The sequence below is a fragment of the Polypterus senegalus genome, chromosome 10 (assembly GCF_016835505.1).
Source record: "Polypterus senegalus isolate Bchr_013 chromosome 10, ASM1683550v1, whole genome shotgun sequence".
Lineage (NCBI taxonomy): Eukaryota > Metazoa > Chordata > Cladistia > Polypteriformes > Polypteridae > Polypterus > Polypterus senegalus.
In genome coordinates this window covers 139562323-139588088 of record NC_053163.1, presented here as the reverse complement: position 1 = coordinate 139588088, position 25766 = coordinate 139562323, and the positions used below count along the sequence as shown (strand labels likewise).

General features: G+C 39.5%; 2 protein-coding genes across 3 annotated transcripts in view; one reads left to right on the top strand and one right to left on the bottom strand.

Annotated features, from left to right (window-relative positions):
• The window catches only part of LOC120537716 (guanine nucleotide-binding protein subunit alpha-11), a 60726-nt gene extending 59697 nt beyond the window's left edge, over positions 1-1029 (bottom strand). Inside the window, exon 1 of the mRNA XM_039766863.1 lies at positions 426-1029. Coding sequence (XP_039622797.1) covers positions 426-561 — 136 coding nt within the window. The 5' untranslated portion in view covers positions 562-1029. The remainder of the gene's footprint in view (positions 1-425) is intronic.
• Positions 1030-1282: 253 nt separating this feature from the next.
• LOC120537713 (guanine nucleotide-binding protein subunit alpha-11-like) overlaps positions 1283-25766 on the top strand; it is a 132005-nt gene continuing 107521 nt past the window's right edge. Inside the window, exon 1 of one of the 2 annotated variants that reach the window (XM_039766855.1) lies at positions 1283-1387. In XM_039766855.1, coding sequence (XP_039622789.1) covers positions 1360-1387 — 28 coding nt within the window. In that variant the 5' untranslated portion in view covers positions 1283-1359. The remainder of the gene's footprint in view (positions 1388-25766) is intronic. The other variant, XM_039766854.1, reaches the window with a different exon arrangement.

Genomic DNA, 25766 nt, shown 5'->3' with positions numbered 1-25766 from the left:
AACCAATTTTCTAGTGGGTGCTGAGGAGCCATAATTCCCGAAAATAATAATGCAATAGACCTTTTCAGCCAGATTCCACAATCAACCGCATGTTATGACCCTTGAAAGTCTTTCTGGAAGCAATTCCGTCAATCTTTACGGACTGGTGCAACTGCCCGTATATTCCGTTGTAAGCAAGCACGCGCACAACCCACGGGGTATTCTATGTCTAAATCTAATGCAGACTTCCTGGGTGGAGCAAAGATTAATCAAGCACCCCAAAATCGATTAACCTATCCCGACACACCCAACGGTCACAAAGATGTCACATTCCCACATCCGTGAGGCCCATTTTTCAGAGATCTGTCGCAAAAACCCACGCCCACCCAGTGTACCCGACACCCCTTTATTTTCAACCAGGCCTTCAATCTACATATACCTCGTACCGAGCAAAAGCAGCTTCAGTTCCCTCCTGGCGTCCCGCTTGTCCCGGCGCAGCTGCTTGTCGATTTCGGCGTTGATCCGCTTGGACTCCTTCGCCTCCTCGCTCAGGCAGCAGGCCATCATAGATTCCAGAGTCATCCCCCCGGCTCTTGGCCGAGCCCTGCTCCACAGGCAGGGGGCCTCGGGCTCGCGTAGTCCTGTGTTGCCGAGGGATGGACGCCTTCACGCCCCAGCGCGCCGTAGGTGCTCCGGGAAAGCAGGAGGGCTGGGTCCTCGGAGGATGGCTCCCGGAGACCCAGCACAGCCACGGATCTTTCTCACACAAGTCCCCGCCCCTCCCCCGTCTAGCTGCGCCTTTCGCTCGGCGAGCAGGGCAGAGCTGGGCGCCGCGACATCCGCAGGGCCGAAAAAGAAAATGAAATCAAATCCCTACTGAAACGCCCGAGGACAGGCACAGCTTGCAAACATGGTCCGTGGGGCAAGTCGATGCGCCGCTTTGGATGTGAAGGGGAACCCCCGCCCTGATTCGGGAGGGTAGCTGTGTTTTTCCTGCCACTCAGTCGCCGCCTCCACGTTCAGCCGAGACGCGCCGGTGGAGCCGAGTGAAAAAATAAATAAATAACTGAAAAGCGAAACGGGGAGTGGCTGTTATCTATGATTGACGGCCAGCTCTGACCACCCAGCAGCCAGAATTTAGGACGGGAACTTCCGGGATAGCCAATAAAAGCGCACATGAGGCGGAGCCTGCTAATTCTTGGTTGTTCAATGTTGCGCCGGCGCACTGAAGCGCTTTTAGCGAGGGGATTTATCTCCGCACTTTATTGTATTTCACTTAACTGTACCTTTTGAGACGTTGCATCCGGAAGTGTTATGGAGTGCCATTTGGATCAGAAATGTCTAGGGGGTAAGCGTTAGAAAAGCGTTTCCAGGGCGTCTATGCGTAATGGAACGTTTAATGAAACTGGTAAGGCATATATTTTTTGCTAATCATGTTGCCAACTGTTTTGTGAACTAAATAAAAAGAGTGATGACTACTGCAAACTCATATTTTGGAACAGTTTGTGGCAAACATTAAAATTAGATAGTAATAAATTACAGTGACTGTAAACTTGCATGGAACAGGATCACAACAAAGGTAGTCTTCATTTTGCTATCTATCTATCTATCTATCTATCTATCTATCTATCTATCTATCTATCTATCTATCTATCTATCCTGCTTAATCAGGGGATGGTCAAGTTTAATGAACTTTAACCTAGGTTTGCTCCTGCCACCCCTATAACTTGTTGCTAACATTTCTGAATGATTTTCGTAAAAAAAAACACATAATTAGAACGTTGGAAAACTTTTGACCAAAACGGGCCATTCAGCCCAACAAAACGTCAAATGTGTCACTTAAAGGATAAGTTTGCTATTTTTCAAGTCAAAGTTATTTCTTCACAAACATGGTACATGGTATGTTGTGTTTTAAAGCTAAGCTCTTTTTATAAATGAACAAAAATACTGTATCTTGCCCGCACTGGCATTTAACAATGCAGAGCATGGAGTACAAAGGAATAGCTTAAAAACGTGCCATATATGGTACATTCATTTTTCAATGCAAGACAGTTGTCGAGTTTTGATTCTCGTCTTCCTTGTTTTTGATGCATGTTTGTGACAACAAAAAGGATGTGTAATTGTTTTATTGCATATTACAGGTACTATTTACTCGAGGAAAAGATGTTTTTTACTCACTTTTGTGAAAATATGTAAGTAAAGCAAAATAAAACCAACTATGTGATATGAAAAGTTTTACTGTGATTTGGTCTTTCGAGAGGAAACCATCCTCTGGGAGATGAAAGGTTGTTGTGCTGGAAGCCTGAAGTCATGTCTGACTCCATCCTTTTACTTCAAGGATGACAGTTCCTAGTGCTTAAATTATGAAGCAAAACCAACAAAACACAAGTTAAACAGCAACCCTTAGATTCTCCTCTGTGTTGTGTTGCACTTCCACTCTCAATCAGGCCTCACTGAACACCCCTCCACAAAAAGCGCACAATGCTCCTTTTTATATTACAGTACAGTAAATAAAAGCAGCACTTAGCGCCCATGGGTAAGCTCTGGTTATTTCATCTGGTAGTCCGGCTTCTGTCTGTTTGGATGTTTCACTTGCTCTGAGCCAACTGGTGGCACTGGTATGCAAACTGTAGCACACAGGAAAAAAAAACAAACAAAAAAAAACACTGTAACCCCCAAGGTCAAAATTTTGGGTTCCAAAGTAGTATCTTTTTTTATGGTCCAAGAGAGCAACTATGCAAAATTTGATCCAAATCAGTCAAAGTGTGTAGGATTGTATAGAAAACAGACTGAAAGATGAACATTCTTTTTTTTAATATTTTAATAGGTTTGTTGTTAATGAGTTGTATAGTATTTCAACCTGCTTTATAACATTAAAATAATTCATGCAGGCTTTAACACTTTACATATTTACAAATAATTCCTTCATTAATTGGATCTTTTTGCAGTACATATCTAAAGTTGTAAGCATTCATTCAATGTATTGGCTTATTAATTGACAATATTATAGAGGGTTATCCAGATATTTAGTTCAGAGTTGCTACTCTAACAAGATTTGCCTTTATGCATGTCATTCCTCCTTCAGTGTTGTGCACAGGCTGTACTTAACACAAAAATCCAGTGTAATGTGGTCTGCCTATATAAACATCCTTTAACCAAGACAGACCTCCAGTGATTTGGACTGCAGAGACTGAGACATCACTCATCAAATGCTTACTCTGAACACTGTCACCAGGGCTGAATTCGAGCCCACTTGTGAATGGAAATGGAGAAAAACACCTTTACATGTTAACCTCTTCCAGAAAATATGGCTTCCAACCAGTTTTCCACCTTATTCCATTTCTATTTATTATTATTCTATCTGAGATCAGGCATGCCTTTAGACCCCACAGCTACTGGTTCCCCACCTGGTGTCAGCTCACCTCTCATATTCACAGCTAATCTGTGGACCAGGACATAGACATTTTATCCAGTTGAGCAAAAAAAAAAAAATCCTCTGTAGTGTTGGCAGCATCTATGTCACAGAAACTGAAGAGACTTGCAAACTGAACAATGATACAATATTGTATACTTGTATCAACGGCAAAAACATTTCTTTCTATAGCACATGTTCAGGAAGTATTTTAAAGCAAATTAAAATTAGATAAGAATACAGTTACAGATATACTGTATATATGGAAGTGAAGGTCTGTAATATGGTTTGCATATTTGAAGCTGGAAATCCACAAAGGGAGAAAATGAATCACATATCTTAAAACAGTTTTTTATTCCTAAGCTTTCAATTCCTACCAGGAATCATCATCGGAGGATCATGATTAGGCCTCATATCACCAATCCGCCCCTTATTTACTATATATTGCCTTGGATTCTTTTAAGTCTAATCATGGCTGGGATTGGCTCCAGCAGATCCCCGTGACCCTGTAGTTAGGATTCAGTGGTTTGGAAAATGGATGGATGATCATCTGATGATGATTCCTGGTAGGAATTGAAAGTTTAGGAACAAAAACTCCCTTTATGGATTTCCAGCTTATATATAAAATCCAACGTCTGTCTGTATGTTTGTCTGCTTTTCGCCAGAGAACTACTTAACAGATTTAGATCGGGGTTTTTTTCTATAATTTACTTGGACATTTCGGTTGATTTTGTGACTTGCAGGAGTGATTCATTCGCACTAATCCAAGACAGAATCTGCAAGCCGAAGAGAGGGGGAAGTGTGATGTCAGGAGTGGGGTGCTGGGCAGAGCCCTCCTCACACACGCGCCAGCCTCCTTTCGAGTCAGTGTACCTCTCGGCACACTTTGCAGCATACCTTGCTTCCACTTAGCTAGCAATATCTGTTTGTTTATTGATTTTTAAAGTTTGTCCTGTTTCACTACTACGCGGCCAGAGCCGCGGGGGACAGCTAGTATATATAAATATATATAATTAATAGAGAAGTACAGTCCTTATATATAGAATTGGTTTTTGAGCCTCTGAAGATAAGACTCCAATGATAAGTTCACATGGTTAGGAGGACGGGACAAGAAAAAAAAACTGCAGCTAAGCTAGAGAAAAAAAAAACATGTGCGTGTTCTTCATTCTTTCCTTGTTGTTTTTATTTTAGGCTTTGTCATAGAGGATTCAATGTAGTGGGTCTTGTAGGAAGTTGCAATATCTGTTTTCATTCATACATGGTGACTGCACAGTGCTTTGATCAGGTGGTGGTGAAAGAGAACAGAGGAAAGTAGCAATTAATAATGATTGCAAATATATAATTCTATGCATATCTATGTTTTTAAGAGAACTAAAAAGTAGTTTTGAAAATGGCAATTTAGAAAACTGGGTTTTTAGTGTTTTTTTTGTTTTTTGTTTTTTTTTAATGACACATGGTGTTAGCCTGGCTGTAAATTTCAAATTTACATAAGGAGAAACTAAAATTCTGCAGTCCAGAGTGTTTTTGGCTAGTTCATATTGAAGTTTTTTTAGGGCAGGGGTGTCCAGCATCTATTCTAGGGGGCCACAGTGGCTGCCAGTTTTCCTTCCTGATACCTTCATATTCAGTGACAAATTTATGCTGCAGATTAACTTTTTTTACCTTAATTTTATTTGCCTTGTTTTTTAAGACTCAGTCCTCTGAATTGCTTCTTTTTTTCCTTAAATGGCAGCCAAACAGAAATGAGATGTGAAGCAAGCCAACAGATGACCAGCTAAGTCGGGGACTCAAAGTTCAACCAATTTCACTTTAACTGATCTCTTGATTAGAAGCTGATTCTTGCAGTTAATTTAACCTGTTATTTAATTCTTTGACTTTTTGGTGTTCTCATTCTATCACACAGACAGTTCAAAAACAGTTTTAACAATTTTGTTTTTACTACAAGCACTGTCAAAATGTTTTATGGACCTGAGCAGATGAACATTATTGAAAGCTTCACTTTTCTTTATTTACAGTTATTGTATGATGGACACACACAGATTGGTGGTCATGTATTGGCTTAGTTGATATCTCATTGTTTGACTACTGATTAAGGAAAAAAGGAACAATTAAGGGGTCTGAATCTTAAATAGCAAGTCAGTTTAAATTAAGTCAAAAGAAGTTGATTCACAGCAAAAACTGGCTACTAATTAAGAAAATGATTAGAAAACCTGCAGCCACAGTGGCCTTCTAGGATGAGAGTTGAACACCCCTGTTCTAGGGTGTCATTCAGACAGTTTTTAAAGGTTAACATGCTTCGACTTTAATGAAACGCACTGTGTCAAAAAAAGAGTACTAAAGCCTGTATCAAAATACAGTTACCCTGTGACTCATGGTAACCAAAGCCTGAACGTCACTGAAACACCAGGAATAGTTTGACTGCATGAACATTTTTTGCTATCCTACAATATCCTAGGCAATTTGAGAAACGTTTCCCACTGAATAAAAACCTGTTTTTGTGCTGGACTTGTGCCTTTTGTCTGTATGTGTTGGGTCTGAGGAGTTGGTGCGCCCTCTGCCGGTTACACTGATAATGCCTGCATACCCAAATGCATTGAGTTGCTGCCATGTGATTGGCTGATTTGATATCTGTGTTAACAAGCATTTGCACAGGAGTACCTAATAAAGTGGCCTGTGAGTGTATATTCAACCCAATGATTATTCTGAAATTGTAGCTGCTAATGAGTTGTCTTTTTAATCTAATTTACTGCTCTAGCTGTTGGGGAGAAAGCTGTATTTGTGATTCTGTCAGTAGGCTGGTCAAACGTTTTCCCGGGAGGTGTCTATTATGGTTTTCTTTCTGCTGTATGTTTCTTTGAGATTTAAAGGGGGAAACAGCTAAATATTGTCTGATTCCCTGAAAAAGCATCCTGTGCTGAACTCATGAAACAGTGCTACCTTTTTTAGTCCCAGATTTTCTGTCACATGAAATTGAGATCACCTGTCATTGACCTCCTAAGCTGTAGTTTCCACATCCTGATCTCCTTGACAGATACGTCTCTTCTCCTTGTCGTTCTTAGATCCAATCACTTGGTACCAATTTGTTTGTTTATGATCTAGCGAGTGCTTAATGAAGACAGCACTGACCTACTTGCCACATCATGCTATGCTGACATTTTCTGATGCTGGTCTCTCTGTATTGTAAGTTCTGGCTTATGTAGGTCAGTTTGGAAGTTAAATTAGACTGAAAATGGCTTTTTCATTCTGCTGCCTCTTTCAAGGGTCTGTCTCACCTGACTAGCAAGAAAATGCTAAGCAATTTGGATCAACACCTTCAAACTTTAGCTTCAAAAAAGGGGGGGGGCGCATCCCATGACATTCCTGCAATGTGGTGTTCACTGAGCTGAGGTGTCATTGTAAAAGAGGCACTAATTTCCTTCTCTTCTGGAAGATTTTCTGTGATTTTCATCTTAATATCCTAATATTAATTTGTCCTTCCAGGTGATTTAGCTGAATCCTAAACAGTAAAAAGTAAACAGTTAGGAAGTGACGGCAACACAGTACATTGTTGAGCCCTGCACTGTCGCAGCTCAAGAAGAAAATGGCTAAAATTCTTTCTGTCTGGATAGAGTTTGCATATTCTTCCTATGTCCACGTGTTTATTTTTTATTTATGGTACTCATTTATTCACAGTTAAGTTTAACTGGCATCTTTTAAACTGGCCAAATGGATAGCATAGGGTTTCTATGGTTAATGCAGCTTCCACACAGATCCCAAATCCTGGACTGGAATTCTGAACTTGGTCATCTACATGGAGCTTGCATGTTCTATTCATGTGTTTTCCTCAGGCTACTTCAGTTTTTTTACCCACATATTCAAAACATGCAAGATAACTTGATTGGCAGTTCTAAATTAGTTCCCCATGTATGTGCATCAGTGTATTCTTTATGGTTGGTTCTTTCCTTGCATCCTAGATAAGCCCCTTCCAAAAGGCACCTTAACCTGTGTGTCTGGTTGTGGGAATGACAGCACAGGATGCAACAAGGAAATTTTGGGGTGGGACACCATCTGGGTCATCGCTTTTATTGCCCGGAGATAGCATATTAAATGAAAACAACACTCATTAGTGTCTGCCCCTTCAGCAGGAATCTTAAAATAAAGACAAAGGTTGTAGTCATTCCATCCAGCAGGCTGCTCTGGCTGGTAGTGACACCTACTTCTGGGATTCCTGGGATTTTATGATGGCTGGACTGGAAGGGGCAGAGTTAAATCCCTTCACTGTGCAGCATCTTGGAAATGTGGGAAAAGAAAGAGATGACAACTTTAGCGACAGTGCCCCTTTCGTGTCAATGGGTTGTTACATTGACTGAGCTTTTGAGGAGGCCCTCCAACGTGCATGTGTGACACCTGGAATGGGTGGTTTTGAGAGTGTTACACTACTGGTCAAAAGTTTTAGAACACATCCGTTTTTCCAGTTTTTATGGAAATGCACACAGTTTAATGTCTTACTGTTTCATGAAACCAAGGCATAGAACAAAAAAAAATGTCAAATTAAAAAAAAAATCGAGTCAAGGAATCATTAAGTGTACAAAATTTTATTGTGATTTTTGATTCATCAAAGTAAGCCACCATGTGCAAGTCAACAGCTCTTCCTCCAGCAAAGAACCCCAGACCATCACACTTCCTCCTCCGTGTTTGACAGCTGGTGTCACACACTGAGGAACCTTCCTTTCAGCAACTCGACAAAGTACTAACATCCTGCGTGATGAACCAAAGATTTTAAATTTTGATTCATCAGTCCCTAAGACTATATTCTAGTCTGCAGTAGTCCACAACCAGTATGTCAAGGCCCTATTTTGTCCTTATGGAACAATGTCTCCTCATCACACTAGAAACTAAGACTTGCTTTAATCGACCTGCAATGTTAAGCTCTGCTTGAAGCTCTTGTGCTGTGAGGCGCCCATCACGCAAGCTGGTAACCCTCAGAAACTTGTCTTCTGATTCACTTGTGATTTTGGCTCAGCCAGATCTCTTCCCGTCAGTGTTTCTTCCAGTTTCCAGTTGCCTTTGGATTGTGTTATTTCTCTAAATGAAAGGCTTACACTTCTAAAGGTAATAATGCACTGTCTCATTTCATTTGTTAATTGCTGTTTTCTTGCCATTATTACTGGAATATTGTCCAAGCAGTATTTCAGAGAGTGCAGTAACATAGATGTTTTAAAACTCTGCTTTAAGACAAACAGATGGTTTTTATTATTGCACAGTTTTTTTTAAAATATGTTTATTGAACTTGCCTTTTCTGTTTGTCTGGGTCAAATTTTTTTATCCACTTTATGCACAAATATATGAATTAGCAGTGCTGGTCAAGTGGTTAGCGTGTTGGACTTTTGGATCAAACAGTCGAAGGTTCAACACCAATGTAGACAAAAAAAAAAAATTGATTAAATGATATTGAACTTTTGTGAAGTTATTTCAATATGACAGTTAAGCAGCATTGGTCAAGTGGATAGTGTGTTGGACATTCAATCAAATGTTCAAAAGTTGAGACTGTTGTACAGAAACTCTTTTTTTTATTTTGATTTCACCAATTTTTCATCATTCATATACAAATTTGGTAAAATGCTCTTTTCAGTGATTTGACAATATTGATTCAGTGGATAAAGTATTGTTTTTTTCTAAGAAAGACTGATGGTTCGATTCTGCCGTAGACAAACTCACATTTCTAGTACTTGTAAGGTTTCACCATGGTTAGGAGTTTCTGAAATGAAAAAATGAACACAAATAAATGTTATGCTTCAGTTTCAGATGGTAGGTTTGATTCCACTCGTTAATGTTGCAGATGTTATTTATGTCAAATCACCTTCCCACCCAAGTCAAGGATTTGGTAAGGTGCTGAAAACTGTGTGGCATTAGGGTGGCTGAAAAGTATATAAAAAAAGATTTTTAAGTGACACAATTTGCACAGGTGTCCCAGCTTCTGTTGATTACTTAAAAATGCATTAAAAAGATTTTTAAGTGACATGATTTTATTCAAAAATACACTAAAAAGTGAAAAAAAGATATCTTTTTTTTTTTCTTATACTAAGATATTGTTGGTCATATGTGACTAAAAGTAAAATTGTGGAGTGTCCATAAAAGAATTAATTTAATACAATTAAAATGCATAGATTCTTTAAATGATTAAAAAAAAGAAAACTCTTAGAATTTGAAAACATCGCCAATTATAACTATTATCCTACATGCTTTAATCAACTTTTATATGATGTGTTATTTTCTTTCCATCTTTCCAAGCTGGTTAAAAATTTCACTTTAACAAGTCTATGCATTTTCATTCATTGCTTCAACTTGCAAGGCTTAGTTTAAAGTAATTGCTACAGAATGTCTGTAGTTTGTAAATGATTAGTTCTTCTGATATTCAGAAATTTCCTTTTTTTCAGTTTTTGCTAACCTAAACTTTCAATTTAAACCTCTGTGAGTTTACTGCTTACCTTTTCATCATTTCAGGTCATTCATTGCATTTCAACGGATTACATTTGAAGAAAAACTGGAAAAACAGTAGTGTCCTAAAACCTTTGACTGGTAGTGTATGTTATAAAGGTCATACAACTAAAAGAGGAAATGGGTGGAATTTACTATATTAGGATTGTTTGGTGGATCTCAATATTATTGTAATCTGACTTCAGAAAACACTGATCTACTTATCACAAAGTTTCAGATTAGTAATAATAGCAATAAAAATATGCAATGTACTTACTGTATAATATCAACCCAAAAATAAATAGTGTTTAAGGCTTTTGACTTCAAACTCTAAGGTTGTTCATATCCCACTGCTGACACTGTGTGACCTTGAGCAAGTCACTTCACCCAACTGTGCACCAATTGGAAAACCAAAATGCAATAAGTTGCCTTGGATAAAGGAGTCAGTCACGTAATAGAAATATAATACACCTTCAGCATTATTCAATTATTCACCCCTTCAAATGGAAATAGTGTATCTATTCAGTTCCGTCTTTTGGGTTCCTCTGTTCTCCTTTGCTGTGTCTCGAGTTGTGTCAAACTATTCGATTTTCACTCTTTACCAATTCTCTCAGTACGGTGAAAAATTAGCTGGAATCAATCAACTAATTTCCTTTTTTTTTTCTCATGCTTTTCAAAAGACCAGCAAAAAGCATAATTCTGTTTTCACATGTTGAAAATGAGAAGGCCATCACAGAAGTTTGTCTACAGAAAATAGTACTTTACATTTTTGTTTTTGGTTTTCCCTTTTTTCCACTTGGTCTTAGACTTAATAATGCTTGACTTGTGTTATTTTTAGGAACCATCCACCAGAACAGTCCTATTCTCTAACTCTTTCTATTGGTCAAATCATCTTTAAAGCCCAATGGAAGTGTCTTCACAGGTTTAAATTCTTGCAGAAAAATAAATTCAGCAGGTTTAAATTCTTTTTTTTTTATTATTATTAATTTTATTGTAATCATTTCATACAAATCAATCAATTTTTACAAAAAGTAGGATTGAGAACAAGTCGACCCCCACCCCAGAGAGAGAGAGAGAGAGAGAGAGCGCATGGCCAATGGGGTAAAACTTAAGGCTTGTAAACATACCTAAATTGATGAGTTTGATAAGCCATAGAGATGAATAGAGAAGAAAAAGAAATGCGGAAATAATTGCTTCCTCTGTGCTTTAACAGCTTATTCTAAAATATTATTGATTAGATCCTGCCATGTTTTGAAAAAAATCTGTACAGACCCTCTAACTTAGTATTTGATTTTTTCCAATTTCAGATAGTGTAAAACATCGATTTTCCACTGACTTAAAGGAGGAGAGTTAGGATTCTTCCAGTTTAGCAAGAGAAGTCTGCGTGCCAAAAGTGTAGTGAATGCAATCACAGTTTGTTTGTCCTTCTCCACTTTAAACCCAACTGGAAGAACCCCAAACACAGCTGTTAATGGGTTAGGAGGGATTGTGACACCAAGGCTGTCTGAAAGGTAAATATTTTGGTCCAGAATGATGTTAATTTGATGCAGGACCAAAACATGTGACCCAGTGAGGCTGGGACTTGATTGCAGCGTTCTCAGGTTGGATCCTGCCCTGGAAACATTTTGGAGAGTTTTAGACGAGACAGATGTGCTCGATATATAATTTTGAACTGAATAATTGTATGCTTTGTGCATATGGAGCTCAAATAAATTCTCAGCATTTCTATTTTCCACTCCTTTTCTGATATATTGATTAAGAGATCTTTTTCCCAGTGTCCTCTTTGATCTTTGAAAGGGTGGGACTGTAAAAAAAAATTATACAGTTAGGTCCATAAATATTTGGACAGAGACAATTTTTTTTCTAATTTTGGTTCTGTATATTACCACAATGAATTTTAAATGAAACAACTCAGATGCAGTTGAAGTGCAGACTTTCAGCATTAATTCAGAGGGTTGAACAAAAAGATTGCATAAAAATGTGAGCATTTTTTTAACACAGTCCCTTTATTTCAGGGGCTCAAAAGTAATTGGACAAATTAAATAACTGGAAATAAAATGTTCATTTCTAATACAGTACTTGGTTGAAAACCCTTTGCTGGCAATGACAGCCTGAAGTCTTGAACTCATGGGCATCACCAGATGTTGGGTTTCCTCCTTTTTAATGCTCTGCCAGGTCTTTACTGCAGCGGCTTTCAGTTGCTGTTTGTTTGTGGGCCTTTCTGTCTGAAGTTTAGTCTTCAACAAGTGAAATACATGCTCAATTGGGTTAAGATCAGGTGACTGACTTGGCCATTCAAGAATTTTCCACTTCTTTGCTTTAATAAACTCCTGAGTTGCTTTGGCTGTATGTTTTGGTTCATTGTCCATCTGTATCATGAAACGCCACCCAATCAGTTTGACTGCATTTAGCTGGATTTGAGCAGACAGTATGTCTCAGAATTCATTCGGCTGCTTCTGTCCTGTGTCACATCATCAATAAACACTAGTGTCCCAGTGCCACTGGCAGCCATGCATGCCCAAACCATCACACTGCCTCCACCGTGTTTTACAGATGATGTGGTATGCTTTGGATAATGAGCTATTCCACGCCTTCGCCATATTTTTTTCTTGCCATCATTCTGGTAGAGGTTGATCTTGGTTTCATCTGTCCAAAGAATGTTTTTCCAAAACTGTACTGGCTTTTTTAGATGTTCTTTAGCAAAGTCCAATCTAGCCTTTCTGTTCTTGAGGCTTATGAGTGGATTGCACCTTGCAGTGCACCCTCCTTATTTACTTTCATGCAGTCTTCTCTTTATGGTAGACTTGGATATCTATACGCCGACCCCCTGGAGAGTGTTGTTCACTTGGTTGGCTGTTGTGAAGGGGTTTCTCTTCACCATGGAAATGATTCTGCGATCATCCACCACTGTTGTCTTCCGTGGGCATCCACGTCTTTTTGCGTTGCTGAGTTCACCAGTGCTTGCTTTCTTTCTCAGGATGTACCAAACTGTAGATTTTGCCACTCGTAATATTGTAGCAATTTCTCGGATGGGTTTTTTCTGTTTTTGCAGCTTAAGGATGGCTTCTTTCACCTGCATGGAGAGCTTCTTTGACTACATGTTGTCTGTTCACAGCAAAATCTTCCACATGCAAGCACCACACCTCAAATCAACTCCAGGTCTTTTATCTGCTTAATTGATAAGACATAATGACTGACTTGAACACACCTGCCCATGAAATAGCCTTTGAGTCAGTTGTCCAATTACTTTTGAGCCCCTGAAATGAAGGGATTGTGTTAAAAAAAATGCTTTAGTTGCCTCACATTTTTATGCAATCTTTTTGTTCAACCCATTGAATTAAAGCTGAAAGTCTGCACTTCAACTGCATCTGAGTTGTTTCATTTAAAATTCTTTGTGGTAATGTACAGAACCAAAATTAGAAAAAAGTTGTCTCTGTCTAAATATTTATGGACCTAACTGTAAATTGCAGAGGTGGTGTCTAAGTCCTTGAAATTAAGCAATATTTTTTCCAGCATGGACGAGGGTGCAAGATGAGGAAAATCGGGCAGGTTCTGTTTAACAAAGTTCCTAATTTGAAGATAGTGAAAGAAATGTGTAGCTGGAATGTTAAATTTGGAATGTAATTGTTCATAAGACGCAAAGACGTTGTCTATATAAAGATCTCTAAGCAAGTTAATCCCAAATTTTTTCCAGATATTAAAAACTGCATATGTTTGAGAAGGTTGAAAGAGGTGGTTCTCTTGCAGAGGTGCCACAGATAAAAGCTTCTTCATCTTAAAATGCTTTCTACATTGGTTCCATATTCTGAGTGAGTGAAGCACAATTGGGTTATCAGTATATTGGCAATAACTTGCATTTATTGGGGCACAAAGCAGGGAATATAAAGAAGTACTGCAGGTCTCTGTGTGTTCATCTATTTGTGTCCAGGTTTTTATAGCTTGTATGTTTGCTGCCCAGTAATAAAACTGAAAGTTAGGTAGAGCCATGCCACCTTCTGCCTTTTAGTCTTTGTAGGGTCGCTCTTTGGATACGTGGATGTTTTGAGTTCCAAATAAATTAGGTTGTTCTTGAATCTAATTGCTTAAAAAATGATTTATTGATGCGTACTGGAATGTTTTGAAATAAAAAAAGAAGCTTAGGAAGAATAATCATCTTAACAATGTTAATTCTTCCAGCTAGAGTGAAATGAAGGGTTGACCATCTATGCAAGTCTTGCTTAATTTTTTCCATGCAGACTGCGAAATTTTGTTGATAAAGAGCTATGTTTACTTGTGATGTTTACCCCAAGGTATTTAAACTGATCTGCAATGATAAAAGGTAGGGTGTCTAATCTAATATTATATGCTTGCGAATTCACTGGAAAGAGTACACTTTTATTCAGATTAATTCTGAGACCAGAGATCTTTTGAAATTCTGTAAGTCCTGTTAAGACTCCAGGCACAGAATTTTGTGGGTCTGATATATATAGTACCATATCATCTGCATGTAGAGAAATTTTCTGTTCCAGTCCTTCTCTGATAATCCCCTTCATCTGATCAGCATTTCGACAGTGAACCGCCAGTGTTCAATGGCGATTGCAAATAGCAGCGGTGACAAGGGGCATCCCTGTCTGGTACCTCGTTCTAGTTTAAAGTAGTCTGAACAGATGTTGTTGATACAAACTGAAGCTTCTGGATTGGTATACAGTACAGTAGTTTGATCCATGCACAAATGTTCGGGTCAAACCCAAATTTCTCTAATGTAGTGAAAAGGTATTTCCATTCAATCATGTCAAATGCTTTTTCTGCATCCAATGATAATAATATTTCTGGGGTGTTTGACTTTATTGGTGAGTATATTGCATTAAACAGGCGTCGAAGATTGGAAGATAAGTGTCGACCCTTGATAAATCCAGTTTGGTCTTGTGATATTACCGAAGGGACCACTTTCTCCATCCTTCTAGCTATGATTTTTGAGAGTATCTTAACGTCATTATTCAGAAGTTAAATTGGTCTGTATGATGCACATTGTAATAAGTCCTTATTTTGTTTAGGAAAGACAGTGATTAGTGCTCGGCGAAAAGTGAGGAAGAGTTTGATTGTCTCTAGCTTGTGTAAATGTTGCTAATAGGTGGGGAACTAGCTGAGCGGAGAATCTATACTAATAAAAGGCAAAGCCCTCACTCACTCATCACTAATTCTCCAACTACCTGTGTAGGTGGAAAGCTGAAATTTGGCAGGCTCATTCCTTACAGCTTACTTACAAAAGTTAGGCAGGTTTCATTTCGAAATTCTACGCGTAACGGTCATAACTGGAACCTACTTCCGTCAATATATACGGCTATAGCCTGCAGCTCAGTCGCCATGTGAGGTGGAGTTGTGCCTGCCCATGTAAGGCCGTCCGTCGGTAGCTATCCAATAGACACACTGCCGCAAAATATTCGCGGGTGAAGGACTGTTCTTGTGCAAATGAAGATGAGATGGTCAGGCACAAACTCGGCGAAAGTGCAAGAGAAACTTATAAGTGCCAGGTCTTGGCTAACATTAAATAAAGCCATGGACATCGCAAGATCGCACGACATAGCACAAGCAAAGCTGAGAACCTTTGATGCATGTACTCCGAGCGGCTCACGTGAACTGACTTTGCAGGACTGGGAAAGGTAAACCCGTGCATGCAGTGTGTGCTGTAACAACCCTCTGATGCTGAACAAGTCTTTTGTACACATCAATAGGAAAGCAAGGTGTAAAGCTTAAGTTTAAATTACGTTCATAGACATGCTGCCGCTAAATATTCCCAGGCAAATCCACAACTTAATACCGAAAATGTCTATTAAACATCTTAGTTCACGAGTACCGTTTTGGGTAGTGATCACTTCGATGAATGAAACCTGTTCAAAAAATGCATTACACAATTGAGAAGGCAGCAAAAGAATATGAAGTGAGTGACGCATGCAAGCATATTTATAAGAGCAGCTACTGCGGAAACAAAGCACGGTGTAAACATTAAGTTTAAATTAAGTTCATAGACAGGCTGCCGCTGGCGTTTGACATGCCTACGACGAATACGATATTCGCGAGATACAAGTATAACGAGAAGACGTAGGGTATAAACAAGACTTTTGATCACTTTGTTGCACAGTTAAAATTGCTGTAATGGAGTTAAAATTGCTGGTGAAGGACTGTGCTTATGCAAACAAATAGGAAAGCAGGGTGTAAAGCTTAACTCTAAATTAGGTTCATAGACACGCTGCCGCTGGCGTTTGTCATGCTTAAGACGAATACGATAGATCGCACTAGATAGCACAAGCACGGCTGAGAAGCTTCGTTTCTAATTTATTTCTATGGGAAAGATATGAAATAATCTGTCCTCTTAAGAAGGCCTTAAGAGTTTCCCAGAGTACTCCTTTAGAAATCTCTGAGGATGTATTTGTCTCTAGGAAGAAACTGATTTGTTTGGATATAAATTCTGTACAATTCTCGTCTGCTAATAGAAGCAGGTTGAGATGCCATCTGCGAGGTGAGTGTGTGGGGCATAGTGACTTTAGCTCCAAGATCAGAGGTGCATGGTCTGAAATAACAATAGCATCGTACTTGCAAGATTTAATCGTAGGCAAGAAATTATTATCTATAAAGAAATAATCAGTTCTTGAGTAGCAATGATGTACTGGTGAGTAGAAAGAATATGTTCTTGAGTTTGGGTTTAGAAAGCTCCAGGGGTCTGATAAGTTGTGGTCAGTTATAAACTTTGTAATTATCTTTGCAGTGTTAAATGTCATCCCCCCGTGATAGAAGTCCTATTTAAGAGTGGATTTAAAACACAATTAAAGTCCCCAGCCATTATAATTTTATGAGTGTTCACATTGGGAATGGATGCAAATTAATTTTGTATAAATTCCTTATCATCAACATTAGGTGCATAAGCATTTATCACTCATTTTACAGTTAAATAAGTTGCCCATGACCATCACATATCTCCCTTCAGGTTCCGATACTACATCTGATGCTACAAATGAAACTGTTCTATGTATGAGAATTCCCACACCTCTAGTTTTCTTTGTAAAGTTAGAATGGGACATTTGGCCAGTCCAGTAGGAACTGATCCTTGCTTAGTAAGTGGGTCTTCTGTAAAAATACTATTTTAGCGTTTAAACCTGTTAGGTGAGAGAATACTTTCTTTCTCTTTAATTTGTGATTCAGGCCTTTAACATTCCAGCTCACAAAGTTAACTGTCCCATCATGGAGACATTGATTCTGAATTTTTGATGTCATTTTATAGTCTTAACTGGAAGTTAGACAGCTTTAACCTTAATTTCCTATTTCCGCAAGAGTTATTGCCATGCAGCCTATTGTTACATTGGTAGTTATAATAATAAGGATTAAAAGGATAGATTAGATATAGATATAGCCTGCTCTCTTTCTCTCCCCCCCTTATTTCCCCCACACCCTCCCATTTTGCCTCCGCAGGTGAGGCTGGACCCCACTTCATGCAGTCCCGGTCCTCTGACATGCCTAGAGACGGAGCACGTCCAAAGCAAAACAAGCCCCCACGCAGCGGCGTTTTAGGATTAAAAAATAGAGATATCTATTGCCAATATAGTCTAAATACTATATGCCTAAAATATAATCATTAACAAACTATAAACTTAAAATATAATCTTCAGCAATCTTAAAGTATTTGGATAATTAGAAAGTGGTCCAGAATAAGCATAGTAAGTCTTAATGCAATAATAACAATAACAAACCAAGGGTATGATGTTAAACAGTCACCTTTAGGGTATTAGAAAAAAAATAATAATAAAAAATAAGCACACACGTCTATAACTGTAATTAAAACATAAACAGATAGCGTCCGAGTAATAAAAAGGATGTATAATTATAATACCTGTATCTTTACAAATGGATCACACAGTAGGTTATAATCCTTGCCATGTCATGACAGGCTACGCCTCACTATTGTGGTTCAGAATAGTGTCAGGATCAGCTTTCTTCATTCCTTTTCTGCTTCTTCCTTGCTGGCGAAGACATAGAATTGGCCTTGCACTTCCACTTTCAGTTTGGCAGGATACAAGAGGCTGTATTTGATATCGGCTTGCCGTAACCGCTGTTTAATGTTGTAGAAGGCTGCACGTTTAGCAGCTGTTGCGGGAGATATTTTCATATATAATCTCTTGCTTGTGTCTGAGGAGTGCCATCACCTCTAGCTTAAATAATAATCTCTCGAAGCAGATAATAAACGACCTAGGTCTAACGGTATTTGATCCGCGTATGCGATAAGCTGCTGCTATCTCAGAATCTGATTTAAAGTCCTCTCCAATTATTTTAGAGAATAGTTCAGCTGCGAATTTCATTGGGTTTGGACTTTCACGATTCTCAGGTAGACTGCTTCCATCTTCCAGAGCAGCAAGTCTGTCTCAGAGTTTTTTGCATTCGGAGTTGGCAGCTGTTGCTTTTCCTTCAGCAGTGTAAGCTAGATTTTCAGCTGTTTCAATCTGAGTCGTGAATGTCTCCTTGACATCCTCCAGCTGATCGTCAAGTGTGCTCAGTTTAGACATGGTTTCCTGAATGTGCTCTTCAATTTTACCCAGCATATCTTTAAAGACTGCCTCAAAGCGAATATATATGCACTACTCCAAGTCTTTATTATCCTGCTGCAGCTTCTTATTTGCCTTCTCACATGCCTTCTCATTTGCCTTCTCGTTTTTCCTTATATCTTTCTTTATCTATTGCTTGAGGTCTGCGTGAACTTGCTTGAGCTCAGCGATCATCACCTTCAGTTCAGACAGGTCATGTCTGCTGTCATGCACCATAGGTAAGGTGGTGGGCTCTATTAGAGCCGGTGTTCCCTCCTCGCATATGAGTAGTTGAAAGCACGGACTGCAAGGCCCTTTCCAGTTTCAGATGATCTTCTCCAATCGGCGAGCTATCATGACCTGCATCACTTGCACTCGTACCTTCGTTCACCATTTTGCTCTCAGCCGGAGACAATGTAGCGGACCGTGGGCCCGAGGAGTCTGGGCTTTCGCCCATCTGATCCAGTTCAGTCTCTGAAAGGCCGTACCTTGAGTTTGAACTTGGACTTGTCGGTCTGAGCTTGGGTGTAGCTTTAGTTACAAAGTTATACAGTAGCTTAAGCATATATAAACATGAGCCCCTTTCTTGACGGCTATGTTTATATATGCTTGCATATACTGTAGTAGTACCCTCAGGTTGGATAAATACAGGATATCTCAGGATAATAAGAAGGTAATATAAAAAAATAACACCACTGCTAACGGAGCTCTGCTTCAGACGTCCATCTCTCGCAACGGACGAGACCAAATCTCAGTCCTATTCTCTAACCCTTTCTATTGGTCAAATAATCTTTAAATCCCAATGGAAGTGTCTACACAGGTTTAAATTCTTGCAGAAAAGCAAACCATTCTCCGAGCTGCTGACTATATTATATTTCTTAACACATGTTGCACTACTCCTCACTTGTTTCTCATAAACAATTTCTCATAAAACAACCAAAAACTGTACTGCTTGTTGTTACAGATCAATCTAACATTTTGCTAATAAATAAGGAGTTGTTTGTTTCACACAGATGTTCTGTTTATGATGGAATGTTCTGTGCTTTTCTTTATGAGACTGAAAAAAAAGATAGCAGTCAAACATGTCAGTAAAGGAGAGCACAGGCTGTTATGGGGAAGGAAGCCCCACAAATATTCTGGTTGCCATGGAAGGGAAGCCTGAGTGAAAACATGCAATGTTTGCCTCTGATGCCGGAGGGAAGAAGACGGCTTAGATCTATATTTACATTTGTGAATGTTTAATTTGGAATTTATGTCTATAGTACTAGGGTGTTGTACCGTGTTAGCCATTATGAATGTAGTGAGAAGTCAAGCAAAATGGCACCTTTTATTGGCTAACAACTCGGGGCCCCTTCTTCAAAATGCCTGAGGGAGGGTTCTGAATTGCCTCAAAAGCTTGCATATTGTAATCTTTCTTGTTAGCCAATAAAAGGTGTCATTTTGCTTTACTTCCCACTGGATTTATGACTAGGAAATCTCACTTGATGTACATATGGAATGTGCTTAAAACAGTACCAGAGCATGGATTGGTACTGGTAACCATCTACGTATTTCCCAGCTATTTCATCTTTCACTTCTCTGATAAGCACTGCTGTCCTTTGCACTTTCAGAAACAGCTGGAAAAACTAATAAGAAGGGTTTTAAGCAAAACAACAACAATTTATTTCTTATGTAGCCCCAAATCGCACAAGGAATGCTGCAATGGGCTTTAACAAGCTCCGTTTTTTGACAGCCTCCCTCAACCTTGACTCCCTGAGATGACAAAAAAAAAATCCCAAAAAAAGACCCTTGTAGGGATAAACAAATGGAAGAAATCTTGGGAAAGGGATTTCTGAAAGGGACCCCTTACAGGTTGGTTGGGCATGTAGTATTTGCCAAAAAGTATGGTAAATACAAGACACAAAACAGAACACAAATAGTCCTCTTCATGGAGTGAGATGGCTGATCTTCCATGGCCACCTCAGAAATATAATCCAACAGTACAAACTACAAGGTATAATGCAAGAATAGATTATACCACTAACTAAAGACGAGCACACAAGACCAATCACAACCGCCAACAGATCTATTACTTCTATATCATTATTAGGTTCTAACTTGACCTTTACTTATAGTGGAGCCAACACTCAATATCGCCTGGAATTTAGATTAGATTATATTGGATAAATGTTTTTAATCCCGTGGGGAAATTCAGAACCAGATAATAAATGTAAACCACACATCATCACAGTGGGAATTATGTACCCATCACCTATGAAAGTACATGGCCATGTATGGATCAGTTTATTCTGCTGTGAATTTTAATATCTGCCTTTTTTATATATAAGAAAATGTAGGAATTTCTGGATTTGTCTTTAAAATAGGTAGAAGGCAGATGATCCTGATGGTTTTGTCATATGGTCTGTGCTGTCCAAAGTCTAAATGAAATCAGCTTGTTAGATCTGGAGGGGCATTTGTATCCTGCATTTACAATAGTTATCCTGTGTAAAATGTTGCTGTGTTCTTTTAGATTCCAGAGTTGTAATGCTTGCATTGGATGGCTGGGACTCTTATCTCGCCGGGATGCCTGGATAAAGGAGGAACTGGGAGAGAAACAATATCTCCCCTGGGACATGAGAGGGCAGCCACTCTGGTTGGTGTTAAAGCCACGGGAACTGAGCTTGAAAAGCTCATCCCTGTGGGAGCCCATAGCCACCGCCAGGGTACGCATGGACATTTATTAAACCCTGGAGTGCAGTACTTCTGCCACACCAGGACGTGCTGCAGGAGAATCGTCAGGGTGCACCTGAAGCACATCTTTGTGCAACATAAAAGGGGCCGTCTCACTCTATTCGGGGAGCCGGAGTCAGAAGGCAGAGGACAGCGCTTGCGAGAGAAGAGGGAAGGTGTGGAGATGTTTATTTTCTCCAGGGATGTTGCTGACAGGAGATTTGGTTTTCTTTTTGTCCGTTGTCAGTTGGCTATAGTTCAATAAGTAATTACTGAGCAGAAACTGCTGGGTTTCATTTAGAGTACAGTATGTTAATCAGTTTGAATCTACTTTGTTTCCCCATCTGTTTAAATAAATCTGTGTCTTTATGTGTACTTTTTATGTTTTAGTAATTTGTAAAATGTATACTTGCATTTTACCTGAGAACTTGTCACAGGGCTCTGTGTTTGCCCTCAGTGAAGAGTGCGATACCAAAACAAACTGAATTCAATTGAATTAAATGTGTAGGAGGATATGTTTAAATTATATAATGCACTACTGAGGCATCACCTGGAGTGCTGGGTACAGTCTCAGTCTCCATGTTACAAAATGGATGCAGCAGTGCTGGGGAAAGTCCACAGAAGATCAGCTAGGCTGATTGGGACTGAGAGTTATGAGCTATGAGGAGAGATTATAGGAGTGGGAACTGTTCGGTGTAGGCAAATGGAGATTAAGATGTAACACTACTGCAGTGTTTAAAATCAAGACAGACATTAGTACAGTGGAGCCAGGCTGTTACTTTAAAATGAGCTCAACAAGAACCCAAAGGTACAGTTGTTAAATGATAAATTCCACACAAATGTTGGAAAGTTTTTCTACACACAAAGAACAACACATACATGGAATAAATAACCGATTAGTGTGGTGGAGAGTAGGACTGTGGAGAAATTAGGTGAATAGGATTGACAAGCTTTGTTGGACAGAATAGCCTGTTTTCATCAATTTGTTTAACATTCTAATGGTCCAAAACTGTTCTTTATGAAAATACGAGGGATGTTCAAAAGGTTTCCTCACTTTTTTTTTTTTTTAACTCTATTAAGAATTTAAAAAACAAATTACATCGCTTTTCTACATGGTCACCTTCATTTGTGATGCAGTTTTCCTAGTCACATGACCAATTACTACTCCTCCCATCTTCATCTTTTCCAACGAAAATATAAAAGTGCGGAAACTTTTCGAACGTCTCTTGTATAATTGGGAACCTGAAACCTGAAAGTAAATCATGAAATGAAAAGGATTTAGACATCAAAATGGACCTATCAGACTACCCGTAGCTTCAAATTGTGATGTTTCACCTTCCCACTTCAGGTGACTTTCTAGTCAGATGATTCAGATAAAGGCTGTTAATTTGTTACTTGGTCTGCAAAAAAAAAAGCAATTAAAGGTTAACTATGTTCTATGACATGTCACACACGTGCGCATGGGAGGCAGCTAAAGGGCTTGAGTAAGGGCAATTTCGAATCCATCCATCCGTTATCCAACCCGCTATATCCTAACACAGCATGTTTAAGCACCAACACGGGATCAAGCCTGTCTGTATTTAGTATTTTGTAATAATCAGGATAGTTGGTTGAACATAATGTAATACAATTCTCAGCATTTTGTAAGAGTGCAGATGCAAAGACTAAACTTGTTAAGTTGAACTTTGGTAGGGCTAATTTTGAGCAGATGCGACAATGTCTAAGTATGATACACTGGGATAAGCTTTTAAGTATGGAGACAGTCGAGCACTGGAACAGGTTTAAAAATGTTTTACATGTAATGCAGGACAGATACATACCTAAATTTGGAATTAATAGGAAACTTAAAAAAAAAAACTCCACGGTGGATTAATAAAGATTTAAAAAAGAAGTTGCAAAGGAAAAAACTGCTTTATTAGGCACTAGCAAAATTCCTGCGCTTCGCAGCGGAGAAGTAGTCTGTTAAGGAAGTAAAGAAAAAGGAAAGGAAACATTTTGAAAATAACGTAACATGATTGTCAATGTAATTGTTTTGTCACTGTTATGAGTGTTGCTGTCATCAAGGATTTGATTATAATTTCTTTCATTCAGGTTCGTATTTGGACAGTTTGCACAAAAGCACGCTTTTATCAAGGCTTCCGTCGGGTAGTCTTTTGAAATGAAACTTGCCTCCGATCAGTCTTAGGAACGCGCTTTGTATCCATTATTCATAAAGCTTCAATTGGTGATCTGTCTTTCTGCGTTAACCACATTTTTTCATACGTCTCAAACCAAGGGGATGCGAGGGTAAAATGAATCGGGAAGCGCTGATATATATGTATGTGTGTGTATATGTATGTGTGTATATAGAAATAGTTTTACTGTGAAATAATGCAAAGTGTACGCAACACGTGTTTCGCCCTAATTTTGGGGTCATCAGGCGTACATACTCCGTGCACCCCCTCTCGGGAATCGAACCTCGGACACTGGTGCTAGAGGCAAAGCCTCTACCATTGCGCCACGGCGTCTGGTTTGTCTATTTGAGAGTATGTAGATCAGGGTATATATATATATAGCGCCCGACCCGGCACAGAATACGGAGAGGCACGTGTTCACACTCACAGGTATTTATTTTTGTTGCTCTTCAGCCGTGGGCACACGTCTTCCCCATGTCCCAGCGGCCCAACACAGTCCCAAGCACCAAACCAACACAAACCCACACTTTCCTGCTCCACCACTCCTCCCAGGCAACCTCGTCCTCTTCCTCCCGATTCTGGCCTCGATTGCTGGGAGGCAGGCCCTTTTATACCCCACCCGGAAGTGATCCAGGTGCCTGACCAGCTGGTCTTAATTGCACCTCCAGGTGGGGCTGATAAACCGTCCAGTGTGGTGGCTGGCTCTCTGCAGCACCCCCTAGCGGCCACCCCATCTCCCAACTGGGCTGCTGTGGTGGACTCCATGTCCCATGGAGCCACGGGGGAGATTGAGGAGGAATCCACTGCCAGGGAGACTGCCCCTAAGCGCCCCGGGGGAGGTATTGCAAAGTCCATGATGGCTCCCCCAGGACGTATGCATCAGAGCGTCCCGGCCGGGCATGGGACCCGGCTGTCCGTCACAATACATATATACACACATATATATATATATATATATATATATATATATATATATATATATATATATATATATATATATATACACATACACAGTGGTGTGAAAAACTATTTGCCCCCTTCCTGATTTCTTATTCTTTTGCATGTTTGTCACACAAAATGTTTCTGATCATCAAACACATTTAACCATTAGTCAAATATAACTCAAGTAAACACAAAATGCAGTTTTTAAATGATGGTTTTATTATTTAGGAGAAAAAATCCAAATCTACATGGCCCTGTGTGAAAAGTAATTGCCCCCTGAACCTAATAACTGGTTGGGCCACCCTTAGCAGCAATAACTGCAATCAAGCGTTTGCGATAACTTGCAATGAGTCTTTTACAGTGCTCTGGAGAAATTTTGGCCCACTCATCTTTACAGAATTGTTGTAATTCAGCTTTATTTGAGGGTTTTCTAGCATGAACCGCCTTTTTAAGGTCATGCCATAGCATCAATTGGATTCAGGTCAGGACTTTGACTAGGCCACTCCAAAGTCTTCATTTTGTTTTTCTTCAGCCATTCAGAGGTGGATTTGCTGGTGTGTTTTGGGTCATTGTCCTGTTGCAGCACCCAAGATCGCTTCAGCTTGAGTTGACGAACAGATGGCCGGACATTCTCCTTCAGGATTTTTTGGTAGACCGTAGAATTCATGGTTCCATCTATCACAGCAAGCCTTCCAGGTCCTGAAGCAGCAAATCAACCCCAGACCATCACACTACCACCACTATATTTTACTGTTGGTATGATGTTCTTTTTCTGAAATGCTGTGTTCCTTTTCGCCAGATGTAACGGACATTTGCCTTCCAAAAGTTCAACTTTTGTCTCATCAGTCCACAAGGTATTTTCCCAAAAGTCTTGGCAATCATTGAGATGTTTCTTAGCAAAATTGAGACGAGCCCTAATGTTCTTTTTGCTTAACAGTGGTTTGCGTCTTGGAAATCTGCTATGCAGGCTGTTTTTGCCCAGTCTCTTTCTTATGGTGGAGTCGTGAACACTGACCTTAATTGAGGCCTGAAGTTCTTTAGACGTTGTCCTGGGGTCTTTTGTGATCTCTCGGATGAGTCGTCTCTGCGCTCTTGGGGTAATTTTTGACGGCCGGCCACTCCTGGGAAGGTTCACCACTGTTCCATGTTTTTGCCATTTGTGGATAATGGCTCTCACTGTGGTTCGCTGGAGTCCCAAAGCTTTAGAAATGGCTTTATAGCCTTTACCAGACTGATAGATCTCAATTACTTCTGTTCTCATTTGTTCCTGAATTTCTTTGGATCTTGGCATGATGTCTAGCTTTTGAGGTGCTTTTGGTCTACTTCTCTGTGTCAGGCAGCTCCTATTTAAGTGATTTCTTGATTGAAACAGGTGTGGCAGTAATCAGGCCTGGGGGTGGCTACGGAAATTGAACTCAGGTGTGATACACCACAGTTAGGTTATTTTTTAACAAGGGGGCAATTACTTTTTCACACAGGGCCATGCAGGTTTGGATGTTTTTCTCCCTAAATAATAAAAACCATCATTTTAAAAACTGCATTTTG